At 38.4% G+C, this 24,844-nt stretch overlaps 1 protein-coding gene across 4 annotated transcripts; it reads right to left on the minus strand.

The window, feature by feature from the left end:
• ARFGAP1 (ARF GTPase activating protein 1) lies at window positions 1–24,522 on the minus strand. Of its 4 annotated transcripts, none has more exons than XM_075768279.1 (14): window positions 24,420–24,522; window positions 24,067–24,151; window positions 20,302–20,365; window positions 19,259–19,368; window positions 18,370–18,541; window positions 17,064–17,164; window positions 16,218–16,307; window positions 15,438–15,534; window positions 12,702–12,758; window positions 11,660–11,692; window positions 8,326–8,382; window positions 6,286–6,345; window positions 5,010–5,086; window positions 1–4,544 (listed from the first exon to the last, which is right to left on the minus strand). In XM_075768279.1, the coding sequence occupies exons 3-14, from the start codon at window positions 20,359–20,361 to the stop codon at window positions 4,190–4,192; spliced, it is 1,269 nt and encodes a 422-aa protein (XP_075624394.1). In that variant the 5' UTR covers window positions 20,362–20,365; window positions 24,067–24,151; window positions 24,420–24,522; the 3' UTR covers window positions 1–4,189. The 4 variants fall into 4 exon arrangements, with proteins under 4 accessions (XP_075624394.1, XP_075624390.1, XP_075624392.1 ...); XM_075768275.1 differs by having other exon boundaries at window positions 24,020–24,151; window positions 24,420–24,494; XM_075768277.1 differs by having other exon boundaries at window positions 16,218–16,304; window positions 24,020–24,151; window positions 24,420–24,483.
• Window positions 24,523–24,844: the final 322 nt, after the last annotated feature.

A 24,844-nucleotide genomic window follows, 5' to 3' on the forward strand; every position in this document is an offset into this window, starting at 1 on the left:
TATCTCTTTGCTTTATTATAATGCTCTTTTAAAAGATGACACTGCAGTTCAAGTCCGGTACCACTCTACAGAACAATGAATAGCGTTCACTGAAATTGCCATTCCTGTGAACTTCACAAAAAGCACATCAGGAAAATTAAAGATACAGTACTCCATACTGACCAAGATTCTGCTGGCATGAAAATGAAAGAGGGCTCTACAACTAGAGGTCACTAAGCCATTACAATCGAACTCTAATAATGGACAACAAAATGCTTCTTGATTTCTGTTTAAATCACTGATCGCTCACGCCTTTCTTAACAGGGTTACTGAAATTCAGTATTGCCAAAGTAAGGTGAGAACTGAAATACCTTGGTAGACCGTTATTCTCCAGGAGGACTGCTGTATCTTTAACTGTATCCCGGATTAAACAACAAAGGTTTTACCTACACGTGTTAAAATTATTGCACAGATCATTACACTGATAAATACATTACAAACCCATGGAATGTTACACAGTCTGGCCTGGAAAATAAAAGCAGCAGCATTATCCTTGAAGTCTCAACCATGAGGGAGAGCTGGCCAAGCACTTCTTGAAATGTTATAATTATTAACAGGTTTCAAAGACACAAATGGAAGATTTTAAAATAATCCCTAACTCCTAGGCTTAGGTTCTTGGTTCAGGAACATTCTCCAAGACTTTCACTCTTTTGCAAGTGGCATTTGGTTTGAATGTCTTGAAGTTTTTCTTACTTCAGACTACCTGTAGGAATCCAGCTGCTCTGCATTTTCCAAAGTTGAAGCCATACAAAGGTATAAACCAGTTTGAAACACCAGGAAATTTCAACCAAACATCGCAATGTCCAATTGCTGCAGTAGTCATTTCACCTCCTGCGCTCTCTCCTGGCAATTTGCTTGTACGACTTAAAATTGTTAATACGTGGTGTGGGACTGAAAGGGAAGTGTCCTCCCACCAAAGAGGTGCAGCAGACAGTGACACTAAAGCCTTGCCAACCCACACGCTCACTCAGATCCCCGGCCGTATCTGCACTTAGGTGGCCTCAGCCCCAGCAGGCCGCACTCAATGCCTCTGCTTGCAGTGCCCACGATCAAGCAAAAAGCAGAGGAACTGGGGAGAGGAGGGGAGATTAAAAACAAAAGAAAAAAAGTCTAATTCATAAACATTTGCTCCACATATGCACCTTGATTGCATGCATTCCGCCAAACTGCAGAAATTTCCCAGCCATCTACGCTAGAAAAAGTAAAATCCAATAAAACAGAGACTTTGCAAAAGAAAATGCCCTCATTTCATCCTCTCCTCTGGAAGACGTGGTAAAATACTCAGACAAGTTATTAAAAAAATACTGATTTGCCTGTCAAACGGAGACTAGTTGTTACACTAGTTTTGCAGCTGCAGTTACTAAAACCCAATTGAATGGCAGAAAGTGTATCTTCCATTAACACCTTTCTGGGAGTTGTAGCATTTTGGCTCTCTACAGCACTGCAAAAAGAGAGACAGCAATTGTTCTGTCACTGTCTCCTCAACTGGAAGAAAAATCATTACCCAAAGCTTCTGCCTGAGTAGGGCTCTGGCTGTTTAGTTTAATTTAGAACATAACATCTCAAGAGATACAAAAATAAAACCAGAAGAACAAACAAATGGCTCATGCCAATGGTAGCTGCAAGTAATATATAAATAAACCAGTTTTCTCCTAGGCAAACCACACAGCTGAGGAGAACGTACGCATACACATCACAATACTGTTGATTAAATGGGCTGAAATAAAGCTTATCCTGCTACGAGCTATTTCAGGAGATTTATGAAAGAGAAACTGTAATAAATTTGTACACAGGAAGCTGAATCAGCTTCACATCACTCCAGACAAACACCAGCAGTCAGACAGTGCAACCCATCGGATGCATTTTGCCGTCACCGCTACTGCAACACTTCACAAAGACTAACCGTTAGTCAAGGACTGGGCAGCGCCACTCCACATACATTACACAGCACCGCCTGCGTTACACAGCACATGCATTACAGTTTCGTACTGGGCAGCAGACAAATGACAAGTAGGCAACAGAGGTGTATGCATAAAAATACAAAATTACGTTTAACATGCAATTAAGCTATGACAAAGGTATACTTGGAACTGGAGAAAAAGGAGAACAAAATCCTTGTTTTACAGTCAGGCTGTAAACTTCTGCCAAGGGTACCACAAGCAGCACTGTAAACCAAGATCTCTGGTGCCTTTGGCACATCCAAAGGGTCAGTGTGTCAGCAGGAACGCCCCGGGCGCCTCGCGTGGCTCAGCCGAGAGGAGTGCTTGGGTCGCGAGCAGCACCAGGTCCTGCCACATCAGCTGCGGAGACCACACGATCAGGAGAAGCAAGGGGGGAAAAAAAAATCCCGACTCTTGCAGGATAGGGAAGAGAAGACTACAAAAATATTTTGTTCACTATCTGAAAGATCCTACTAATAGAAATACAGAGTCAGGCTATAAATAGAGCTACTTCTACTTAGACTTAAGCCTTTAAAATCTGCTACTTTTGAGGCGATTCATGATTTTCCTTCCTTTTTAACCTCTTGATATTACTATAACCTCAAAAACCTCTGTGAAGAGCAAAAGAAATGAAGCATTATTTAAGGTAACTTCGACAGCTAAGGTTGGTTGTTTGCTGGAAAAAAATCACTAATTTTAAAAAGAAAAGGCTTTTTAAGTACTTGCTAAGATTTACAGGGTCCACAGTAAAGAACTCCACGCTGGTTGTAAAGTAGACTACGCAACGACATCACGATTCGAAGTCATCAGTAAGGTGATTATTTTTGGGCTGACTGTACATTTACAACCCACCCTCAAAAATAAAATGGGATACACAGGACACCTTTGTCATTAAAGTCACAATTCTGTAGAAGGTATGGTTTGTGTCGTGCAAGGCAATTTGTTGGGTCAAAACTGAGACATAACTGAATCTTCTATTCCATTCCTTAATGCTGACAAGGAGTTTCTAAAGTTTCCAAAATAGTGTTTCTTTAACAAGATCCAGGAAGAAAATGTAGAGAAATACATGATAGAAACAGAGATACAGTTTGACATATTAACGATTAATTTGGAAAACATCTGCTTAATTTAAATTTTACTATTAAATCCAGACATCTACTCATCTTGAACAGGGCTTACTGCCAGCCTCTCTCCTCAATGTTCTCATACTTTCCACCCATTTTTTCTTACTGGAATCTTTTTTGTAAATTTGTTTCACTGCCAACTTGCCAAATTGATGTCCAAAAGGTCATAAGCAGCAGAAAGATTTCATTTTTATCAGAATAGATAAAATAGATGGGTAGAAGGAAGAAAGACAGAGAAAAAACAGACTATATCAAACACTCAAACTGGGGGAAGGGTGTAGGTAAGGAAGGAGAACACCAGAGCTTTGCATTTTATATGTGTAGGAGAGCTGCATTGTGCAAACTCTTAACCCATTGAGTAAGAAGGGCAAGTAGAGCCGTTCTACTATCAAGGGATATCCCTTGATAGCTCAGGTCAAAGCTATGAGTTTATACAAATAATTATCTAGCTCTAGATTCCTTATTAATTCTAAGGGGAGAAAATACATTTTAAAAGACTAAAAAACAAAAAAAATCTCATAAAGTTTAAAAACAAAGCTCCAATAAAAAGTATCTTAAAGACCATCTTGAATTGCTAGACTTAATATGGTCAGAGCAATCCATAAGGCATTTCAACTAGATCTATTCAACTACAGTTTGTTTATTTAATGGCTATCTTTTCAAGACACACCCTGTCCTTTGTTTACATTAAATACCTCAGGTCATCTCAAATTATACGAGGACTGGATGAATACCTATTAACCTACACATGCAAGGTTGTGCCATGAAAGTGTGCTTGCACTGATTTTTTTTTCCTTTGAACATTTGTGTTACAAAAGTCACTGTACTTCAATAGAGCAAGGAGAATATATTTGTATCACTATCTTTAAAAAACGGAGAGCCACCTTTATGTAATAAAAGATTCAGATGCTACTTTTTTTTTTTTCTCCTAAACCAGGACAGAAGAAAGGAGAATGAATGGGAAGCACAAAAGTAACAGATCGGTAAGGTCAACCAAGATACTCCAGTTGCGTGTGAAACTTTCTCCCCTCAATCAACCAGCATAGCCTCCCTTTCCTAGCTGTGCAAAACAGGGTTAACAGAGTTCTACCAGTTCTGGTTATCCCACCCATCATCAGCTGAAGACGCCTTTTTTGTTGCCTTAGGAGGTTTTTTGGTCTTGCTCTCCCCTCCTGTGTTTTCCCAGTTGGTCTCCCAATTTTCCCAGCTGTCGCTGTTACTGTTCTTGTTGTTGGAGACTGTTCCTGAGCCCCACACGTCCCAGCTATCGGAGCTCTTCTTCTCTGTGGAATTGTCCACATAGGTCCAGCTCTCACTGCTTGGAGATTTGTGAGCTTTTGGTGGATCTGAGTTGCCAAAGGTCTCCCAGAAGCTTTGATCTACAGCATTGTTCTGGTAGCCCTCCCCTCCACTGTTCTGGTAGCTGTCTCCCTCAGCTGGTCTTTTATGGCAGGGAAAAAGAAAGGAAGGTAGAAATAAATTAGTTATGACAACATAACAATAAAAATAAATGACCACAAACAAGGAAAATTAACACACTACTGCCCTTTGCCTAAACAAAAACTGAGGATGCAGGCAGAAGAATTAAATTTATTGCTCCGATTAGCATAAGATTATATTCTAATTCACAGATTAGCCTTAAGTACTAATAGGCTCAGGGAAGGTGAGGGAGGGAATATGCATTTGGAATAAATTTAAAACCGAGGTGCCATGTACTATTTTGTTCTGTTTAACTCTTATAAACAAACAGTTAGACTGAATTCTTCCTGTATTATATACAGGAGGACTACTAGCAGAGACAGAATAATTCCTTCATATTTAAAAATTACCTGCTACTCCTATACTGCAGTGGACATACAGGAGATATATATTTAGAGAGATACAGAAAATAACAACAAAAAAATACCTTTCCAAATTATCATCTGGTTTGCCAGAAAAAAAAGTGGTGACATCTCGCCATCCCTTACTTCCAACTCCCTGAACCTAGAGGAAAAAAAGGCACTTCATTCACCTGGACTGAACCAACACCTCTTACAAGCCCAACAGCAAAAGCCACAACACATTCTTCCACTTGTTCGGACAAAGAGAACACATTTAACCAGAAAATCTCACTCACAACTTATTAATATTTTTGACGAGCAGTTACATGGTTGATGTAAAGAACATATTACGACAGCATCATGCTGCTAGAAGATGTGAAAAGTAGGTTGAGTTCAGCTTTTTACCCATCATTGTCAATAACAGCTTTTGAATTCTCTCCTAGAGTTCTGTGACAAAAATGCTGGAATTACTCCTTACATAAAATTAAACTTAATGACAGTACTGATGTTTTGATGTTACGATTCATGTAACCAGTATTTATATTCCTACTGTTCTACAAAACTACTTTCACCCCATCTCACTAGTATTATTTCACTGTAAAGCAGGCCAAAAGTTGAGTTCTAGAATAAATATGACTGCTAGGAGAATTCTTTGGGTTATTATAATGGTCTGGCGTTGGATTAGAAACATGAATTCTGAAGTGACACCCATGGAAGTCACTACTTTAAGTCACAGCTAAAGAGGACGAATCCCATAATTCAGACTTAAAGTTGCCAGGCTCTAAATAGAACAGGTAACATCACTTATTTTATTTAAATATTCCCAACATTTAAGGCACTAATCTGGTACACAATAGAGATTCCAGTGCTGACTTTTGCAGTGCTAGAAAGACAGACCCTCCTAACACCGCACAAGTTATCGAAACAGGTATTAGATTGTGCAGGACTTCTGTACTTAGCAGCTGTAGGGAGCACTTACCACATTACCATGCAACGATAGCAAAAGAAGACAAAGAAAAAAGGTACAGAACATTAGTAAGTTTAACCATACAAATGTAGTGCAAGCTGTCTCCATATTCTCTAGCAGACATTTTGTTTTTGTGTTTGGGACACTGGCTGTCTTCTAACTCTACATCATGCCCTCAGTGAAACTATTATGAGGACTACATCACACCTGTATGGCTTTTTAACACCCCAACAGAGGTACTGCATACTGAAAATTACACTTCCAAAATTTCTGTATTCAACACAAGCAGAGACTAAAGCTGTGTGTCTGGTTTTGTTTCACTACAAACTCTTCACAAGAATATGGAGACTGGCTTACTGTTTGGCCTCCTTAAAGGCAGGCAGGCCACTTCATACCTTGCTGGCCAACTGTGATACCCCCACGGTGACCTCCTCAAATATTTTCCCCTCTTTCACCTACGTGAATCAAAGTATCAGTAATTAGTCATAAACCAAATTATTGAAACCTTAAGACAAGCTTACTTGTGCTTAACAGCTAAAAACAAAAAGTGTAAAAAAACCCAAACAAAAACAAACTGAATCAAAATATACTTAAGTCAAAGCTAACAAAGTTAAGAAAATGACATATAAAGTCCATTGATCTCTAATGGAGTGAGCCTCAGTCCTCTGAAGTTTGTGGGAATTTTCTACTGATACACGTATAGTTTGAGGAAGGTATCATTATGCTAATGCCGAACATAAAAACACCAATACAAAAAACTCTGCAAGCATGACATTTTATGAAGATATTTTACTATATAAAAAGACTTGGTTTGGAGAGATTAAAAACCTAACAGATCCATTTTACTCTCTTTTACACATGCTTACTCTTAAATACTAAAAGGGCTTTGAATTTTGGTCAACCAAAATACAATTGGTGCCTTTCACCAATTAATAAATAGCAGCTGTTCCAAAGCAAGTGACTTTATATAACCATATATGTGCCAGGCAGTGATCACTGAATACCTACTTCAGAAAGTAACACTTCTTTAGAACTAAGAGCACAACATCCTAAGGGAAACAGACTGGTTTTTTTTTTAATAGAGAATGCAACATTCCTCATTAAATTGTCCTACAAAATAAAGACCAGCTCAAGGAAATGCACCCTAAAAACAACCCTGAAAATAATGTATCTAAGCACTCTGAAATAAATTGTGGATCATTCTAGGGAATAGGAAACCAATTAGAGTCTTCTCCTGTGATTTGAAATGCCATGTAAAGAATGTGGAATTAATAAAGGTAACAAAAAAGAAATTATTTTGTAATGTGATTAAACCATTCTTTTCAAATTGAAAATTAATCCATATCCCATAGTGGCAGCACTGCTTCTCTTATGAGAGCAAAATCAGTCTGCTTTATCAAAACCAATATATTTTGGGAAAAGGTAAGTAGAGCACCACATTCTCAGAAAAAGACTTCATCAAAATTTTGGAGCTAATCCAAAATTCTAGATGCCCAGAACAAATGCATGCCAAATGTGAAAGATGTAAAAGTACATTTTTTAAAACATATGAAACAGGAAGGCAACATTTGACACTAGAGTGAATCCGTGCCTAAAATTTGTAGTGACTAAAATGATCGTTATGAGGACTGCCTTGCGTTTTTTATATGCCCACTAGTGACTATCTGTATTTACTCAGGTCAGCACATGCGCCTTCTTCCAACTGCTGCTGGAAGTGCCATTAGCCATATGGTTTTGGTCACTACTGATTGTAAAGGGAAGATGAAAATCTGCTTCAAAGTAGTTTTCTAGAAACAACACAGCAACTAGAACAGCTAATCAAAATGTTACTTTAGACCACACGGCGTATGAATGCAGGCAAAACTTGGTATTAACTGACTACCAGAATTTTCTGAACAAATACCAAATAAAGGTTGCAAAAACATGTTACTTCTATTCATAAATTGTCCCAACTCATCTTAAACATATACTTTGCCCCAAATTCTACTGCCCTGATGAGGCAGCAGACGAACTACAGTGGCTCAAAGATGCTTAGCCGAATTAAAACAATGCTGGCAGGCAGATGGGTAAAATACTATGAATATTACTATTTTTTTTTAATAACTGTTTTTTAGATCCATTTAGGGTGCATATTCATCTTTTCCCATCTTCCATTATTGAAAGCATGGAATTTTAAAACAGTATCTAACGGGGAAGAATACAACAGATCCTTGTGGACATGGGAAAGATTGGTGGAAGAAAATTACCCTCATTAACCTTTCTTTGCTAACATACTAGTTGTGAATTATTGATGTTTCCCATTTGCTACTGTGCTAGTATACGTAAAAAACCAGAAGAATGCACTGACAAACTGGGCAGTTGCGGCAGGAGGAAATAATCACTCCCTAAGTCAGCATAACCATGTTCTGCAAGTAATTTACTAGTTCCAAAGTTACCTTTTCCTGTGCAGGTTTGAGAACATTTTCATTTAATGTCTGACCTAACTCTGATGCCTATTTAAAAGCAAAACAAAAACAAAGTCAGTTATATTTTCTTTTAAAAAAACACAATGAAAAACACAACCAACATCTTCTGCAGCCTAATTTCTCAGCAGTATCTCCAAAAGAAAACACGTGAAGCCTTAAGCTTTGATTCATACAAGCAAAATGAGCTGAAAAGCGCACACAGTACAGTGCTGCAGAAAACATTAAAAGAAAATAAATTAAAAACAGATGCACATGGCAATAGGTTTTTGGAGATGCCCAGAGCCCAAGCAAAGCCTGACCTTGCACTGGAAGGAAAAGCAATGGTTCAACCAGCAACAGCCTAGATGATGTGCCCCTCGCTAATGCCTGCAGCTGAGTATCTGGAAGAACTGACCTCATCCACCCTTATTTTTCCTTACTAACGAAATTACTTGTAGAATTGGATCTTTTTGGCCAATTTTTCACCAATTCTTCTGTCTTGTAGTGCTGCTGTTGTCATCTATTAATAACAGCCCAATTGTTTCTAAGCAATACACAAGAGCTAAAATTGTGACAGAAGATTTTTGTAATCTTTTTTACAGCTCCAGGTTTGTGGGGAGAGAAAAAAAATCAACTTCAGAAATCTATTGCAATCCAGAACAAGATGCATAAGGATGTTATGCTTCAGAGACATCTTACAAAAATGTAAGCCCACAGTATAAGTCACAAGACTACTTTCCTAAGTCAGCATTGACATGGACAGCAGGGTTTGCAGATGTTTCATTTGAAATCATTCCTTTCCCTACCACCATAATAAGTCTTTAAATGATTTAAACTCTTCTTCAGAATTGCCATATTATAGTAGCTACCTTCTGAATTAGCCCAATTAATCCAAAAGGGTGAATTCGCTTGCCAGACAAACATTATTCCTAATCATTCACAGAGACTAATGAAGCTTCATTTCCTAAGGGTTTAAATCTTACCGCTAACAGTGGTTAGGGTATGAGCCTTCATTCATGTTCTTCCTGGGAGTGGAGCACCTTGAACATCTTTCCTGCACAAATTCCCAGATGTCTTAGAAGCCTTTCCCTTAGCCACAGCGCTACTAGGATGTCCCCTCTACGCAACCACCATTACCTCCAATACTTCTACTTGTTACTAGTTCAAAAGTTATTTGAGAAGACAAAGGCAAAGGTAACCCTATTTCAACCTAGTAAGAAACGTGACTGCAAATCACATAAGGCTGGTTTCCATTGGAAGCTTGGCTAGAAAATGTTTAAGAAAAAACAAGAAAGGGGTTTTTTCATCTTCAAAAAATCCTCCAGAGGCTATTAAACCTGGCAAACTGTTTATGTTATATAATAAAGAGCGTAATACACTAAGACTAACAGTTCAGGTATGCTAACTGAAATTGCTAGAATCAGGAAGAATTATTTTATTATCCCATTTACTCAACCACATAATTTTTTACATACAGAAAGGGAAGATTTGGGTACAATTCTGTTTCCACCTGAATCACTTCTTTATCTTTACTATTGTTGAACCTAGAATAGCATCCTAACCACCATTACAAACACTACGTAATGGGGCATTTATTAAAGAGTCTGCCTGCAAACAACATCCCAGGGTAGTTCTTGGTATACCGCATTCCTGAATCAGACATGCAAACGGAAATCCTGAAGTCATCTGTGTTTATGAAGAGCATGGACAAAAGTATAGCATGTTATCTGAGAGTGCAGAGCTTGGATATCTCTATCCAATTTAACCTATTTTAAATAGGTTTGAAGAAACATTACCGTATGAAACACACAACGTTATTCTAAACGGATTTGACTTAAGGCAAAAAAAAAGAAAAAAGACAGCTCAAGAGCAAATGCACATATTCAGCACGAACAGTGACAAGGAGTCCATGCACAAGAACATATGTGAGGGCGTTACCGGCTCTGGCTGCTGCTTGTAGCCCCAAAACTTTACCCAGACGGCAAAAGAGAAAGAGCAAGGAAGGTAGAAGCAGCTTTTAGCAAAAAATTGGCAGCAATTTTTCAGGCAAGTTAAGTGTCATGAACCTTTTCCAACTTTAATATCTACTGACAAGACAAACAGTGAGTATGTTTGGTCACTGGACACCAAATACTCTTTTAAACACTGTATTACATCAGAAAGCTGTTAAATCTGTTCTACAGAGCAACGATCAGATGTTTCAGGAACCAAATCTAAGCTTCAGTAACGCAGCTTAGACTCTAGATCACCACGTTGCTGTGGTCCTTGTCAGTAGATGTGACGAGCTTTTACACTTAATATTATATTTACATTTGCTAATAATACTAAAGGAAGAACAGTTTTCTAAAAGGGAAACTGCCGGAAGGAGTGAAAGAGGAAGACTTGTAGAACACAAAGTTTTTTTTAAGCCAAGCAGCAAATACTTTAAAGCTTTTAAGTACCAAATTTGGGTGCTTTAAACAAAACATTTTAGTTGCAAAATGTGCACAATTTTGGCTTGTTATTTGGAGTATTAACATCCTACTGCATACATCTGTCTGAACACCAACACATGCAGCTTCACATTTGTTTTGAGCAATAGCATCCTATGCATATCAGAAAGCATGCCAGGCTAACGCTATGCATAACAGAGTTATAGTTCAAAGTAAAATTCCCTATATCATCCATTGATATATGTAAGCCCTCTCTCACTCAGAACTTTGGCACATTAAGAATCCTATTCTTTTTTACACATTTTTGCATTTGAATTTAAAATTTCTCCGTACAAACAGATCTTGCTTGTGTCAGAGCTCTGTGTAATTCAGGTCTGACTGTCTCTGGTTTAACCCTAGTTTGAAAGACGAAATGCTTTTGTAATTGTTACTCTTTTAAACACATACAAGCAAGTTAATTTCATAGCAATATCAAGCAGTTCACATTTGTAATATCTTACTAGGCTTTAGCAATGGAAAGATGGCTTGCATTCTATTATAGCCTATCACCAAGAAAACTACTTCAATACAGACCACATTTAAGGTTCACAAAAATAAAATAAAGGTATTTTAAGTTGGCAAGCATGAATTAAAGCATTTCATTCTACTGCCTCTCCGATGCACCCAACAGTTACACACAGCAGAGTATCACTGTTTATTTCTGGCTTAATTTGATTGCTGCAGTTGATTGCAATTCCCATGGAAATAAAAGCTAGAACCTAAAAATTACTGTGCACTATGAAGGAAAAACACACTGGTCTGTTGATGATGAAGTCTAAATCAACTGGTGCAGGCAAATACATGACATTTAAAGCCAATTACAGTCAATAAGACAGAGCTAAATCTATAACCACCTTTTGACTTGCTTGAGATCCAAATCTGGTAGCCTGTGGAAAGAAGCAAAAACATTCCAGTTTACTAGGAATAAATCCTTAGATTTTTAAATACACACATTAAGAAATGCTGAATGATCCTCTCCAAGATGAATGGACCTTTGCCAGAATTTCACGGTGAACAGAGAATACCCATATCACCACCTCTGGCACTCCAGATTGGTCTGGGGAAGCATAAGTCTTTCTCAACTTACAACAGGGGGAAGAAAGAGTCTTCAATATAGACTAGATCTTGGTGGGCCAACGCAGATGAGTATCAGTATTTTTGTCTCTTATAATGTCACCCAAAATAAGAGATAACTGTCATGCTTATAAACTGTTTAAACTTAAGAGACAATTGTTACGCTCATAGAAGTTTGGAATACTAAGCAAAACTGAAAAAAGTTGTAATGCATTATTTTCATTAAAACATTTAATCTCTTTCCACCTTCATCCATGTAAAATGCAGTATTTTTTTTATTTCCTCTGGCTCTAGTCTACAGTTACTTGAATGATTGTCACCTAAGTGCCTGAATTTGCAGAGCATGAAGACCATGCCTCAGTTTTTCCCAAAGCGTCCCTCTGGGCACAACCTCTGTCCAACAAGCTTTCTATTTAAACTGACAAAAATGATGCAATTAGAGAGAAGTCAAAGGAAGGAAAAAAATATAAAACCATCAGCAGTTTGTAACTTGGTATTAAATTCCTGCTGAATAATGCAATTTGGCCTTACTTGGCATAGACTGAAATTTCTGCTTTATAATAAAAATTTTTGTTGAGTCCTTTCTTGATGCTTACATCCAGTGGACAAATTTACAAAAAATGTCCATCCAGAAACATGAGAAATAGTTAAGGCAGAGATCTGCATTCAATATGCATCTACTTTATAGGTCATAGGCAAAGGTACATAATGAGCAGAATTTAGTTTGTCTTGGTAATACTTTTAAAGACATATCGCTATTAGAACACTAACAGAATCTCTGCGTTTACAACAATTACACTGAAATGCATTTTCTTTACTTACACCCTCTTTAGCAGCTGAGGCAATTTTGCTTGCTCCAGTTGTAAAACTGCTCCATCCCTTTAAAGAAAGTGAGAATGTTATAAATCATGTGTGAATAATAACAGAGAATAACCAAGTGCTCAGTATTACATGTTAAATTAAGTCAAAATGTTCTACAATACAGCTTGTCCTGTAGTCATAAGAACTACTCGCTAGTAAGAGCAAAAAATTGTAGTCTCTCACTGAACTGTAACATAGTGATGAACTTCCATTTTTGAGTCAAAACAGCTGCACTTTGAACAAACCTGAGTGCTTCAGATGTTATTCCACTAAAAATGGCTACATGAAAAAAAAATTCCTTCCCCCCCAAGAAAAGTAAGAGGACAAAAAAAGATGTTAAAAACCCTAGCAAACAGAGATTGGCTCTTCAACAAGTAAGCACTGGATGGGGGGAAAAAAAAAGAAAAAAATAAATAAATCAATGAGCAGCTAAAAAGTATGCCTGGAAAAAACTGAAGAGAAAACAAGAATCAATGCTCAAAAACATGAGGCAGCAATTCAGAAAATGCCCATTCAGTAATTTTCCATTTCATAATAAAGGTTCAACCTGCTTCTTTCCTGCAAATTTTATCTTTAAAAACAAAAGAAACAAAGCTTTATTTTGCCTCACTGGTGCTTGGAAGGTCTGAAAACCATTGGTCATTTCTTAAAGGGCTCTTTTGTAATGAATCAGAAAAGATTTCTTCTAACTACTGATTGTCAAATACTCATTAAGAAACCAGCTAAAAAAGTGGAGCAGGAGTGTGATTCTAATGATTTTTTTTTTTTTTTTAAACAAAATCATTAAAAATCATTTCACAACTGTTCAGATTCCAGTTCTTGTTAGTAACTCATTCATCCAGAATCTGCTCAGTAAAACAAGTGGGGAAAAACCCACCGTACTTGAATAGATAGAAAACAGAAACTAACTTTAACTGTCTATGGTTCTCCTTGTATATAATAATGAATGAAGAAACAGATAGAAGTTTTTTTTCTTTGCCAATCATCACGACCTAATTTTAAGCTGTCCTACAGAATCTTTTAAACACAGCACTATGAATGCAAGGTTAATATCCATGTCTAACACTGCCTTTTATCAATCTGATTTCCACGATTTCCATCAAAGTGTAAATATTTCATTTAAAGTGTGGATGTTTTGGTAACATGTTACCTTCTGGGTAGATTTCCACACAAAGGCCGTAAGTAGTAGAATCTTTTTTCTATTTAATTTGACCACACCAAATATTTACATTGAGGGAATGACTTCTTAAAAAAAGCAGCAAAATATATTTGTTGCCTATCCTTTTGAAGTCTCCTCATTAATTGCCCTTTTCGTCCTATGCTGAAACACTGAAAGATAATTATGTCACTAATTGCAAAAAAGGCAAAGTGATGTAGTAGTTTTTATGTTAAGCAGAGTCTCAAGGGACTCAAGACAAATCTAAACTGTGGTTACATCTGTTCTTTACAGAACAGGTTGGATAGCGTGGTCAGTGTGAATTCTACAGAAAATGCTCCTTCTGATGTGTAACAGCAGAAAATAATGTATACACATAAATGTAGCATGTGTGGGGAAAACCAGTCATACACAGTGGAAGGAAAATTGGTTTCCTCACTAGGATGAATATGCATGCAAATATTCAGTCTCACTATAATAAATGACTTAAAATTGCACTGTAGTATGTACCTGTGGTCACAAGAGGGCATTTTAATCATAAGTTTCAATGAGATCATGTATTCAAATAACGGTTGACAGTAACTCAGACAACACAGTGTCATCTCTCCTTTGCTGTCCTAGCACATCTGCAATACATTATAGACATGGTTTCTCATCTGAACTCTCTGGCCTATGATCTATGACATACCTAGAAAATATTCAGCAAACCTATACTAAGCGCCCTGTGGGATCACCTGGAATACTGTCCAAAGGCTCAGGCATTACCTTTTTCTATTACGTTCTAGTGAAATTATTATACTTAAAAATAAAAAAAAATAAAAATGGAACCTGGTGTGGATATTTAGACCAATGAGGCTCTACAGAAGACTACTGTCCACTAACCCTGGTAGAAAACATTACTGTATTTCAAAGTGACTCCAAGTCCCAAATATTGTTCAGCACTGCTACTTTGCAGCCTATCAAAGCACCAATATGTCCCTGGCTGCCTCCCACTTTATTCCCATTTTCCTTCAACAATGCATCCTTCCCTATCTCTACTTTAATCATGACAACTGTTCAACCATATGCTGTTATCTCTTCACACCCTGTCACAAGTATTTCAAATGTTTTCATCCCTGCTCAGGGCTTCTGGCACCCATGTACACACACATTTCAGTTGTTTTCCACTGAACATACCTAATATGGTTAATCTATTTAGAGCATTACCAGCCTAACTGCTATTCCCAACAGGTAATTACTTCTTTTTTTTTTTTTTTTCTTTTCCCTCCGAGCCCTGTTAAGTATTAGGTCTTAATCCATTGCTATATCCTCAATTCCTTATTTCTGTGAACTGATGCCAGACAGAATTCCTAAGTTTTGCTCAAGTTCTCCCTTTGTTTTGTCTTTTCTTCACTCTTTGAGAATACAACCAATACTCTACATCTCTCTGTATCTATCTGCAATCTTCAGTTTCTCTTCTTCATTTATATTCTCCCATAACAGGGGATAAAATAGAAGAAAATAGTAATTCAGGCCACGGAAAGCTTCAAGCAATTCCTTACCGAGTACAATGAAGACATGGCATTATTCAGGAAGTCATCCTCTTTTTTCGGAGGGTTTACTGTGTTTCCAAACCCCACATAGCGATTCTCTTGGCCACTACCAGAAGAAAATGAAGAAATAGTATCTGTATTAGTATGCATTCACTAAAATCATTAAACAAAGACTGAAAAGCATGGAAGAATGACAATTGTTTAACAGACTTTAAAATACACCTGGAAAAAAGTTCTAAAGCACCTAGCACCCAAAATACAAAACCACTCACTTCATAAAGGCGTAGCACCAACAAGGATCAACCGGGGAATCCTTGCAAATTAAAGCGTCCCCTATGCAAGCTAATGTGGTCTTAATGATTCTCCAGGTTTAACAGATCACTGATATTAGAAGTCTAAGTAAACCCTGATAAAGTTATACATGAAAATGGGAAAAGGAAAAAAAAAGAAAACAGTGTCAGCTTTATAAATACCCCTGTTTACCTCAAATCACTAGAAGATACAATATGCACACTAAAAGTTCCCTAGTTTGGAGCCCGCCACAGTACCATTTTGAGTTACAAGCTCTTTCTTCAATGCTATTCAAACCTTTTTGTTATACAAATGCGTTGAGGCACTTTCCTTCATCTTATCCTTTTATCATACATTATCAACACATTTTTAATAGTAAATAAGATGTAACTGTTAACTAGTGAATCAGGATGACAGTTGTGTGGCTGTAGTATAACAGTCAAGTCTTTGTTATGCTAGAGCACCAGGCACTCAAAAAGTTAATAAACATTGCATTACCCTTGGTATGAGTTGACATCATCATTTAACCAGTCTTCAAAAGCCTTGTCAGAAGAAGCAGTTGCAGTCTGAGATTGTCCAGCAGAACTGCTGAAATGAAAGATTTAAGAATCAAACTGCGTAAAGCAAAAAATCACTAGCTCAGCAATGCGGCTTGACATAGATCATCATAATACAGGTGGAAAATTGATTATTTCTTTCATCTATCAAGTAGGGAATTCTAATGCAACCACTAAAAGCCACTGAAGTATTGAATGAATAAAGCAACAGACACAAACAATGCTACTCAGACTACAGCTAGCCCCTGAACTTGCTGGATGGTGGCCAGGCATGAAGCACTTGTTTGCTTGATTTACAACTGCTTTTTCAGTTAACTTGATTCTTTAGCACAAAGAATAACAAACACTACATGCAAAAGCAAAAAAACAAAACTGCTGTGGTCCAGCTTTGATGTTCCCATTAGTAATTAGCACCATAAGGAAAAAGTCTGTTTCTTCTTCCCTGGCATTCAACCACAAACTGGAACAGCCCTGCATTAATGGAAGGCTGTGACACACTACACGTGATTGACACAATGACTAGTCTCAGGTGCATTACAAGGCAAGATAAAACAGTATGGCTTGTCCTCTGTACTTGCTCTGTTGTCTCTGCCATGGTTTAAGATTCAGGTGGAGGAGGTGGGAATTATCATGGAAATTAAAGCCCTGCTACCTCATATTCCTTAACTTCAGCAAAAGAAATGCTTGTTCAGACAGCACCATCAACAAAATAAAATCAGCGGACATTCAAACACCAAGTTTTGATGCTGTTGTTGCTGAATCAACATTTGAAAACAAGAATACATACCGATGAGTGGAAGAGAGAGACATTTTAGGCTGAGGTGGGGTCCAGTTCCTAGCAGGAGAAGTTTCAATGGACCACTCCTTGCCTTCAGCTACTGTAGCTACCTAGAAGAGGCAGGAAAATAATCAGAATGCTAGTCAAAGTTTTCATACAAGTTATACACTGTTCCTGTAAAGTGAAAACAAGTAATTTTTCCAATTTGCTGCCAGCTACATAGATCAACTAATTTGTTTTCACAAGAGACCGATTTTTTTTCCTGAATCTCAGGCTAGTAATGTTGAACTAAGCACTGGTTTTATTTCAGGCAACTGATTTTAGGCAACTTCCTCAAACAGGCAAGTTTGGTTTGAAGAGGAAAGACTAGATTAATAAAGAGATGTAGGCACTAATCACAGAATAATGGAGGAGTAGAAAGAGGTGGATTTCTACTCTAGCATAGGGTGGCTAAAACACATACACAGAATTTAAATGTTCTCTCTGCCTCCTTCAAACAAAGGACCTGAACTTCATCTCTTCGCCTCAAACCGCTCCTCCTATCCAAGTCCTAACTTCAGCAAGTTAACAGAAAATTTCCAAAGGCCTTGCCACAGAAACTCTATAGTTCCTTGTTTCACATACTAAAAGGCCTACAGCACAGAACTTAAGAATTCTTTGCTTTCTTCAAGTTACTGCACTTTAGTCAACTATCTCCTATTCCTAGGAACTTCTAAAGATGCAAAGAGACAACATACACAACACACTTCAACGCTGCATGGATATCCCAGTAAGCACAGAATGTACCTTCTTATCACTTCTGTGGCAGGGTCAGCATAAAAATACAGTATCATTGTAAATCTCTAAGCTCACACATTCAAGTTGTTCGTAATTTCATTTTTGGAAATTCCATGAAATGATAATGCCATTACAATTACTAATATACTTGTTTATAGGCCTGCCAGGATTCAGCAAATTAATTTACCATTTTCTTACTACATATACAAAAGCTTTCTCAACAATCACTTTGGATAAAACTGTACTGCTGAAGCAGTAAACTGTCTACTGTGGATTATGACAGCTCCACTAACTAGTTGCAACAAAATACAGCAATGAAAATCTGAGCCACCTCAGCTAAATGCAGAAAATAAAGTTTCTAACGAAAATCCTTACAAGAGCTAGGAAGAATCACTCTAAGACTTAATCCTTTTCAAGAACCATTTCAGAGGTTCAAAAGGTTGCTACTTCCCCCACACACTTCAAAAATAAGTGCTTACAAAGTACTTTCATATTTTCAGATAGTAGGGAATGAGAACATACACACAATAGAACTTACCTGGTCCCTAAAAAGAGCTGCAGCTTTGCTATTGTACTTCTCTTGCAATGACCAGCAGGGATCATAGTCATCTTGAGACTCCAAGAACTCTCGAAATTTGCTGTTACCTCCAGCCTTCATTTTCTCCAGCTCAATATCCTTCCATTTGTCCATGGTTACAGAACGTACAAAACTAAAAAGCAGTTTTTAAAAAATAAATTAAAATCACAGCTTGTTAGAATTTCCTGCTATATCAGCAGACACCAAAAGAAAAAGGTTATTACAACCTATCTCAAAAGTTGGGAGTATAAACATGTTAGAGAGCACTCTCCAAATATAGAAAGATAGATCATTGTACGAAGGTGGTCAAATCCTCACTGAAATAAGCTGAGATCAGGCCATTTATTGGCACTTAAAGTGCCTTCAACAGAAGGCAAGTGACAGAAAAAGCAGCTTCCTTCAAGTCCAGAAATGAATCTAACCCACTACATAAAAGAAACTTTTCCCATACTTCCTTACTCTGCAATGTTCTTTTCCTGTCTATTTTCACAGTTACACCTAAGTGACCTGCAAGGACACCTCCTGTCCCACTCCATGCTCCTGCTCATAACAACCATCAGGTACTGACAGCTCAACTGTCAAATAAAGAAATATCTTTCATCATATCCTCATCTCAGTAATTTCATTTCTTCTTTCATGTAACATATAGAATAGTTTCAAACTCCCATTTCCTATGCAATTTCTACTCACTCACGAGCTTCAAATCGCCCCTTGGAACGCAAAGCAAAACTGCCAGTGAAATGTTGGAATTGAGACATTGTATAGCCATCTGAAACAATACATTCTGTTCACAGCCCTAATGCACCCTGAGGTAACCCAACTCAGTCCGTCCTCTGCTTGAAAGGCTGACCTGAGGTGAACTCCCAAGCCTCGGTGTTTTCCTGAGCATTCAAGGCAGATCCAAATTCCATAGGTCACACTCACCCACTGAGGGTTAAATGCACCACATTCAAAACAGACCTGGGAGAGAAAAACAATTATCTCTAACACTCAGCCATCACTTGTCCCGTGTGAGTTTTTCACAGTACAGCTCAAAAAGTCAGATCATGAAAACACTGCATGCAGAAAATAATTTCAGAAGGGAGAGTTCTTAGTGTTTGGAAAAACCTTCCCTGACAGCATAGGCTTCCTTTAAATATTTATTTATACTGCATGGGAACAAAAACCTCATTAACTTGCCTGATTTGGATTATAAAAATTATTGTACTGACTACTAAAAACCAGTGAGGAAATACAGAGGAACAAATTGAAATTAATGAGCAAAGAATTCAACTTGATTTCATTTCCATATTGTCCTGAAGGAGGAGAAAGTAACCAAACTAAATTCTTGAGGTTTTCTTGGCAAAATAAAGATGAAACATTGAAAGTTTGGAACATTTATTCAGTCATACTACAGTTTGGCAGTAAACGGTAGCAGATCTAAACAGAGGTTTTTCTTAAAAAAATAGCTTTATTGCTCATACAGTGCAACAACTTAAGTTCTTATGACTGGAATCACCATTCAAAGTTTAATGCATTGATATAAATAAAACTGAACCAGTCCATGGGCTATCACATTTGAAGTAGCATATAATCAAGCTACTTGAAATAGACCATTTTAATTAAGCTGTGCCCAAGATGTTGCTTGTTCAACGGACTCCAGGGGTTACAGAATTACTAGAACTACTGAGAGACTTGTGCCAAATATGCAGCAATGTATTACAGTACATATGCGAATAAAAGTTACTGGAACTAACACAAATACGAGATATCCAAATTTATATGTTACCATTAACTAGTCATACTAGTGTTATAAAGATGATAGCTGTAGCAGACTGCAACATGCATCTGGAGTAGGTAAAAAGAAAATTCCATTCTACACAGTTAGTCTAAAGAAGATGGTAATTTTCTCACATTGTTCTCATCTTGTGCTCTGACTTCCTTGAGAACTTTCCTTGTCCTTGGACTTGCCATGATTCTGCAAAGGGAGAAAAACAAAAAGCTAAGTCATATTCAAGGATTTTATATTGGTAAGATGTTCAGTACCTTATGAGCATATCTCTGTGAAAAAGACCTTGCAATCTAAACCACTGAATCACAACCAATTGCAGGGGAAAGACAAACAAACAAAACACCATTAACCTCCTTTTTAACCTTACTTTTCCATTTACTTTGTATGTTTTAGGGGATTTGGTCATCTTCATTCATTCATTGCAAAAGTGTAACTCAGCCATCACTGAAAAGAGGGCGGAGGGTGATAAATACGGAAACTCCGCCATGGCATATGTTGTATCAAAACAGACCCTTACTTGATGCTGCTTCCAGACCCATCCGCTACCCTTTCTGAAAGCACTTTATAATCATGCATGATTGCACAGGATCATGTGCATATAGCTAAACAGACCTGAGCAAAAAACAGCAGAAACTCTTATACTTAAGAGTGCTGAATACATTGCTAAAAGAGCGCTTTACTAGGAGATACAAAAAAAACCCCAAACCCACAACCATGATTTTCCATAAGTAATGAGTTTGCTTATCAATAGAATTCTAATAAAATAAGGCAATTATTGGGACATTTTACACACAACAGAATTCTAATTCCAACAGTCATGTCTCACTGGCAGACCACATCATCTTACTCTGATTTTTATGAATCATGAAACGCAGCAGCAGGGAGCAGTGTCAAGCTACAGATACAATTCACAGTAAGGAAAAAAAAAAAAAAAGACTCACACACAGCACATAGCCTGGAAAAACTGAAAGTACACAAAATACTCATGATTAAAAGACACACAGTGTTGGGTGCAGCATAAGAATGCAATTTAGATAAAAAATGAATTCACATTTCCAACTAATTTGGTAGTATGATATTTAAATTAATTTTAAATAAATAACATCTCCTCTTCCTTTTTACTTCCAGTCACCCTTTCATTTCTACTTCAGAAAACGAACTTGTAAGATGTAATAAAAGACAAAGAAGTCACCAGGCTGACTAGAAACTGCACCAACTACTAAATGTCAAGCTTCTTGGTCAGTCAAGATATGAAGAAAAAATAGCAGGTCGATGTTTTCATCAAATACTGGTCTGAGAGGCAGAAACACCTTTATGCGAGTCTTTGACACTTGTTCACTGTGCTATCTGACCAAACAGTCATAAACCCTTAAATCATCAATAGGATTAACAATTATTGCAATAATTCCAGAAGGTAAATGATTAAGCGTTATGTACAATTGCCGCAACCCAGTAGCGGATGGGGGGAGAACATATCTTTAATTAGAAAAGGAAGGCTATTTTAAAAAGAAAAATGCTTCAGGTAAGAAAACATTAAATTTGTATGAATGTGGTGATGTCAATTTCTTAGACATCTCTACAGCGGAACAGCCTTCCTGTGAACTGCAACCACAGTGGTACAATAAATACAATTATACGCACCACCAGCTAAGACAACGTGATTCAGAAAGAAATAAGCTCAACACTGTATCTAGGTATTATCAGTTAAAAGCAGAAGTTAATTGTAGCAGAACTCACAGCCTTTTATCCAAAGTACTTATTCCTTCGTAAACATCTTGTTAACAAATACTTAATTCTGTGTAATTTAAGGGACAGCATTTTCACTGACATTTAGAATGTGCTGCCTTTCAAACTTAATTAATTTGTATTAGACAAAACCAGATAAGTTGTGAAGAAAAAAGTGGTTTAGACTGAAAAGGTTACTATAATTAATGGTGAGTAAAATCTTCCAGTCATCCTGTATCAAGTTAAAACTGAACAGAATGATTTTTATCAATGATCAAATGGAAATTGTATAACTTTCAGAAAATGGAAGCGAAAGCGTGGCAAGTGACCCCTTCTATAACGAAACACTCTCTCCAAAAGCATTCCAGTAACAAAATTTAATTTTACCTAACTTACTCATGTGCATGTGAGGAGGGAGATAGCACTACACATATAATGTGTTTGCTCATATCCTAAACAGAGACCATAAACACATTTACATAAATCAAAGTCCATGTCTTCAATTCTACTATTTGTCACTGGCAAGATAAGGGAAAATTCTTCCTCTGCAGTACAGAAATGAAGGAAATAACTTAGCAGTAATAGCCAGACAGACAATTGTGCATAGTTTGGGCCCTCCTCTTTGGCATTTTTGTTATATGCTCTCTGCATATAGCAAACTCCCCTTCCTCAGGGCTCTATTTCCCCCGAGACTTCTTGTACACCACTGAGAAATTACAAGCTCCCCCTCTTTGGTTGGCCACTCGTTCCCCTTACTGCTATCCTTTCTTTACCATTTTTTCCTCCTTTTTCCCAGGCTTTCATTCAGGTTTTCATTCAGAATAACAAACAGAGGCAGATTACGGCAAAGGCCTTCCAGCCTCGATGGCAAATGAACATTGCTGGAGCTGAACAGGAAAGCCTTTTCCCACTCCAATTCCACATGAGCCAGGAATTTTTTTATAGAGCAGAAAGACATCCATCCTACTGCAGCCAATATCCACACCATTTCAGTGTTCACATATAGTATGAGTTTCAGATCTCCTACTCCAAGCTGACAGAGGAAGCAACTGCCTTTGGGTCTGCCATAACTGCTTTTTTTGATAAAAACTTTTTAAAAGAAAGACTTTGGCCAACTGCAATCTGAACACGCCCATTCCAGAAGCACCAAGTTCTCTGACCAAACCACCATGTCTGGGGGAAAGGCAGTTCTTCATCCACAACACATCATCCAAGAAAAGGAGGCAGTAACCAAGGCTACCCACTTCTCACCTTTTTCTCATGCACGAAATCATTTGGAAATGAAGGAAAGGGGGACAAAGAAAAAGACTCATGCTCTAAGCTTTCTAATTGGTAACGTCTTTAGAGATGCCTAATCTATTTTCAACTACATTTGCCCACAAAGCTGTAAGTGATCAAATTATGATTGTTTCCCATCCAAAAGCAGAGCCCTAGTAGCTGACTGGGCACATAGCCACTGTGCTGTTTAAATTTCAGGAGTAAAAACTGAAGTAGCAACTGTGTAGCCACCTTAAATAAACATGCATTGTTTTCATCCGCTGTAAATGGACACCAGCAGTAAAGAAAATGTTTAGCTTAGGAATGAGTTTTCATTGAAGAATACAAATATTTTGGACTAAGGGTTCCAAGGTGGAAATAGACAGCTTCAGATAGACCAATCGCACATTCTTATTTCCCAAACAATCCGTTTCCAGAGCAAAAACTAGACAAGCACCATATGAGTTTCCATGCTAAGAATCTTTAGCTTGCTAAAAGCAAGGAAAAAGGCAGAAGCTGCACTAGGCAGTTTTAAGTGGCAATGAGCTATAATAGGACTTTGCTCTTCTGATGTAGCAGCAAATTCACACAGCCAACCTGTAAAGAGCTCTGCAATTCAGTATATGAAGATTAAACGGGTGACGTGGTCTGCATGACTTCATGGTCTGAAGGCTCCCTGCGGGTCTCACCAGGGCAGAAAGGCCACAGGGGCCTTGTCAGCTGAATAAATGCTTTGAACCAAGTGCTGCCACCCACCTCCATGGTGCAGGCAAGGTTCACTTTCAAATCGATATCACCGACTGTTGCATACTTTTAAAGTCATGCAGTTTTGCACACTCAGAAGCGCAGCTGCCTTACCCAGAGCTTCACAGGGGACGCAAGGAGGGCAATTTCTTCACGCACACCTGCAATATCTGGATCCAAACTGAGTCCTGGAGGCCTCCCTCAGAACATGGCCGGATTCCCGGCGAGCACACCGACCTCTCCTTTCTAAAAAATAAAAAAAATAAAGAAATAGATAAAATAAGGGGCGGGAAGGCCTTCGCGAGGAGAAGTTCAGGCCTCCTCTCTGCCACGCCAGCCTGACACTAGCACCTCCTGCCTTCCCCCGGGCACCGTCCTGTGTGACAGCCCGGGGGAGCCGGGCCCCGGCACTGATCTAGACCTGCCCACCCCGCCGAGCAGGGTCTAACAGCGGGGAGGAAAAGTGTCGGACTACCCCGGGAATGCTAAAGGAACCGGGTACCGGGTAACGCACCGATAAATCCTGACGCGGCACCACCGGTCCCACCCGGCGCCTCACGGCGCAGTCGCTGCCCCCGCCGCGGCCGGCGACGTTGCAAGGCCGCAAAGCATTGTGGGTGCCTGGGTTAACCCGCTACGGCCCGGCCCGGCCGGGGAGGGAACGCAACTGGGGGCCGGGGATTCGGCCGAGGCCCCGGGGCCGGGGTAACCCGGCCCCGGGGCCTCGGCCGAATCCCCGGCCCCTATGAGAGAGTTTCGCTTTGGTTGTTGCCCATAAAGTTGAATTCTGTCAAATCATGCTGGGTTTTGGTTTTTTTTTTTTTTTTTCAGTCAGTTATTTCTGTGAGCTGAGAGGGGAGTTTGGAGTCGAAGCTGCACCTTGCTGTTCAGCTGGGAGAGCGGGTTGAGAGGCTGAAAGCACAAACCTCGCTTCGTGTG

The sequence above is a fragment of the Balearica regulorum genome, chromosome 16 (assembly GCF_011004875.1).
Source record: "Balearica regulorum gibbericeps isolate bBalReg1 chromosome 16, bBalReg1.pri, whole genome shotgun sequence".
Lineage (NCBI taxonomy): Eukaryota > Metazoa > Chordata > Aves > Gruiformes > Gruidae > Balearica > Balearica regulorum.

Excerpts from the sequence above, each read along its gene's own strand:
- ARFGAP1 (XM_075768279.1), bottom strand. The coding sequence starts at position 20,361 with ATGGCAAGTCCAAGGACAAGGAAAGTTCTCAAGGAAGTCAGAGCACAA. Across the intron at positions 15,535-16,217 it reads GATGTCAACTCATACCAAGG|TGGCCAAGAGAATCGCTATG; the intron begins GTAATGCAATGT and ends TTCTTCTGGTAG. Across the intron at positions 11,693-12,701 it reads CCTCAGCTGCTAAAGAGGGT|GCTACCAGATTTGGATCTCA; the intron begins GTAAGTAAAGAA and ends TTCTTTCCACAG.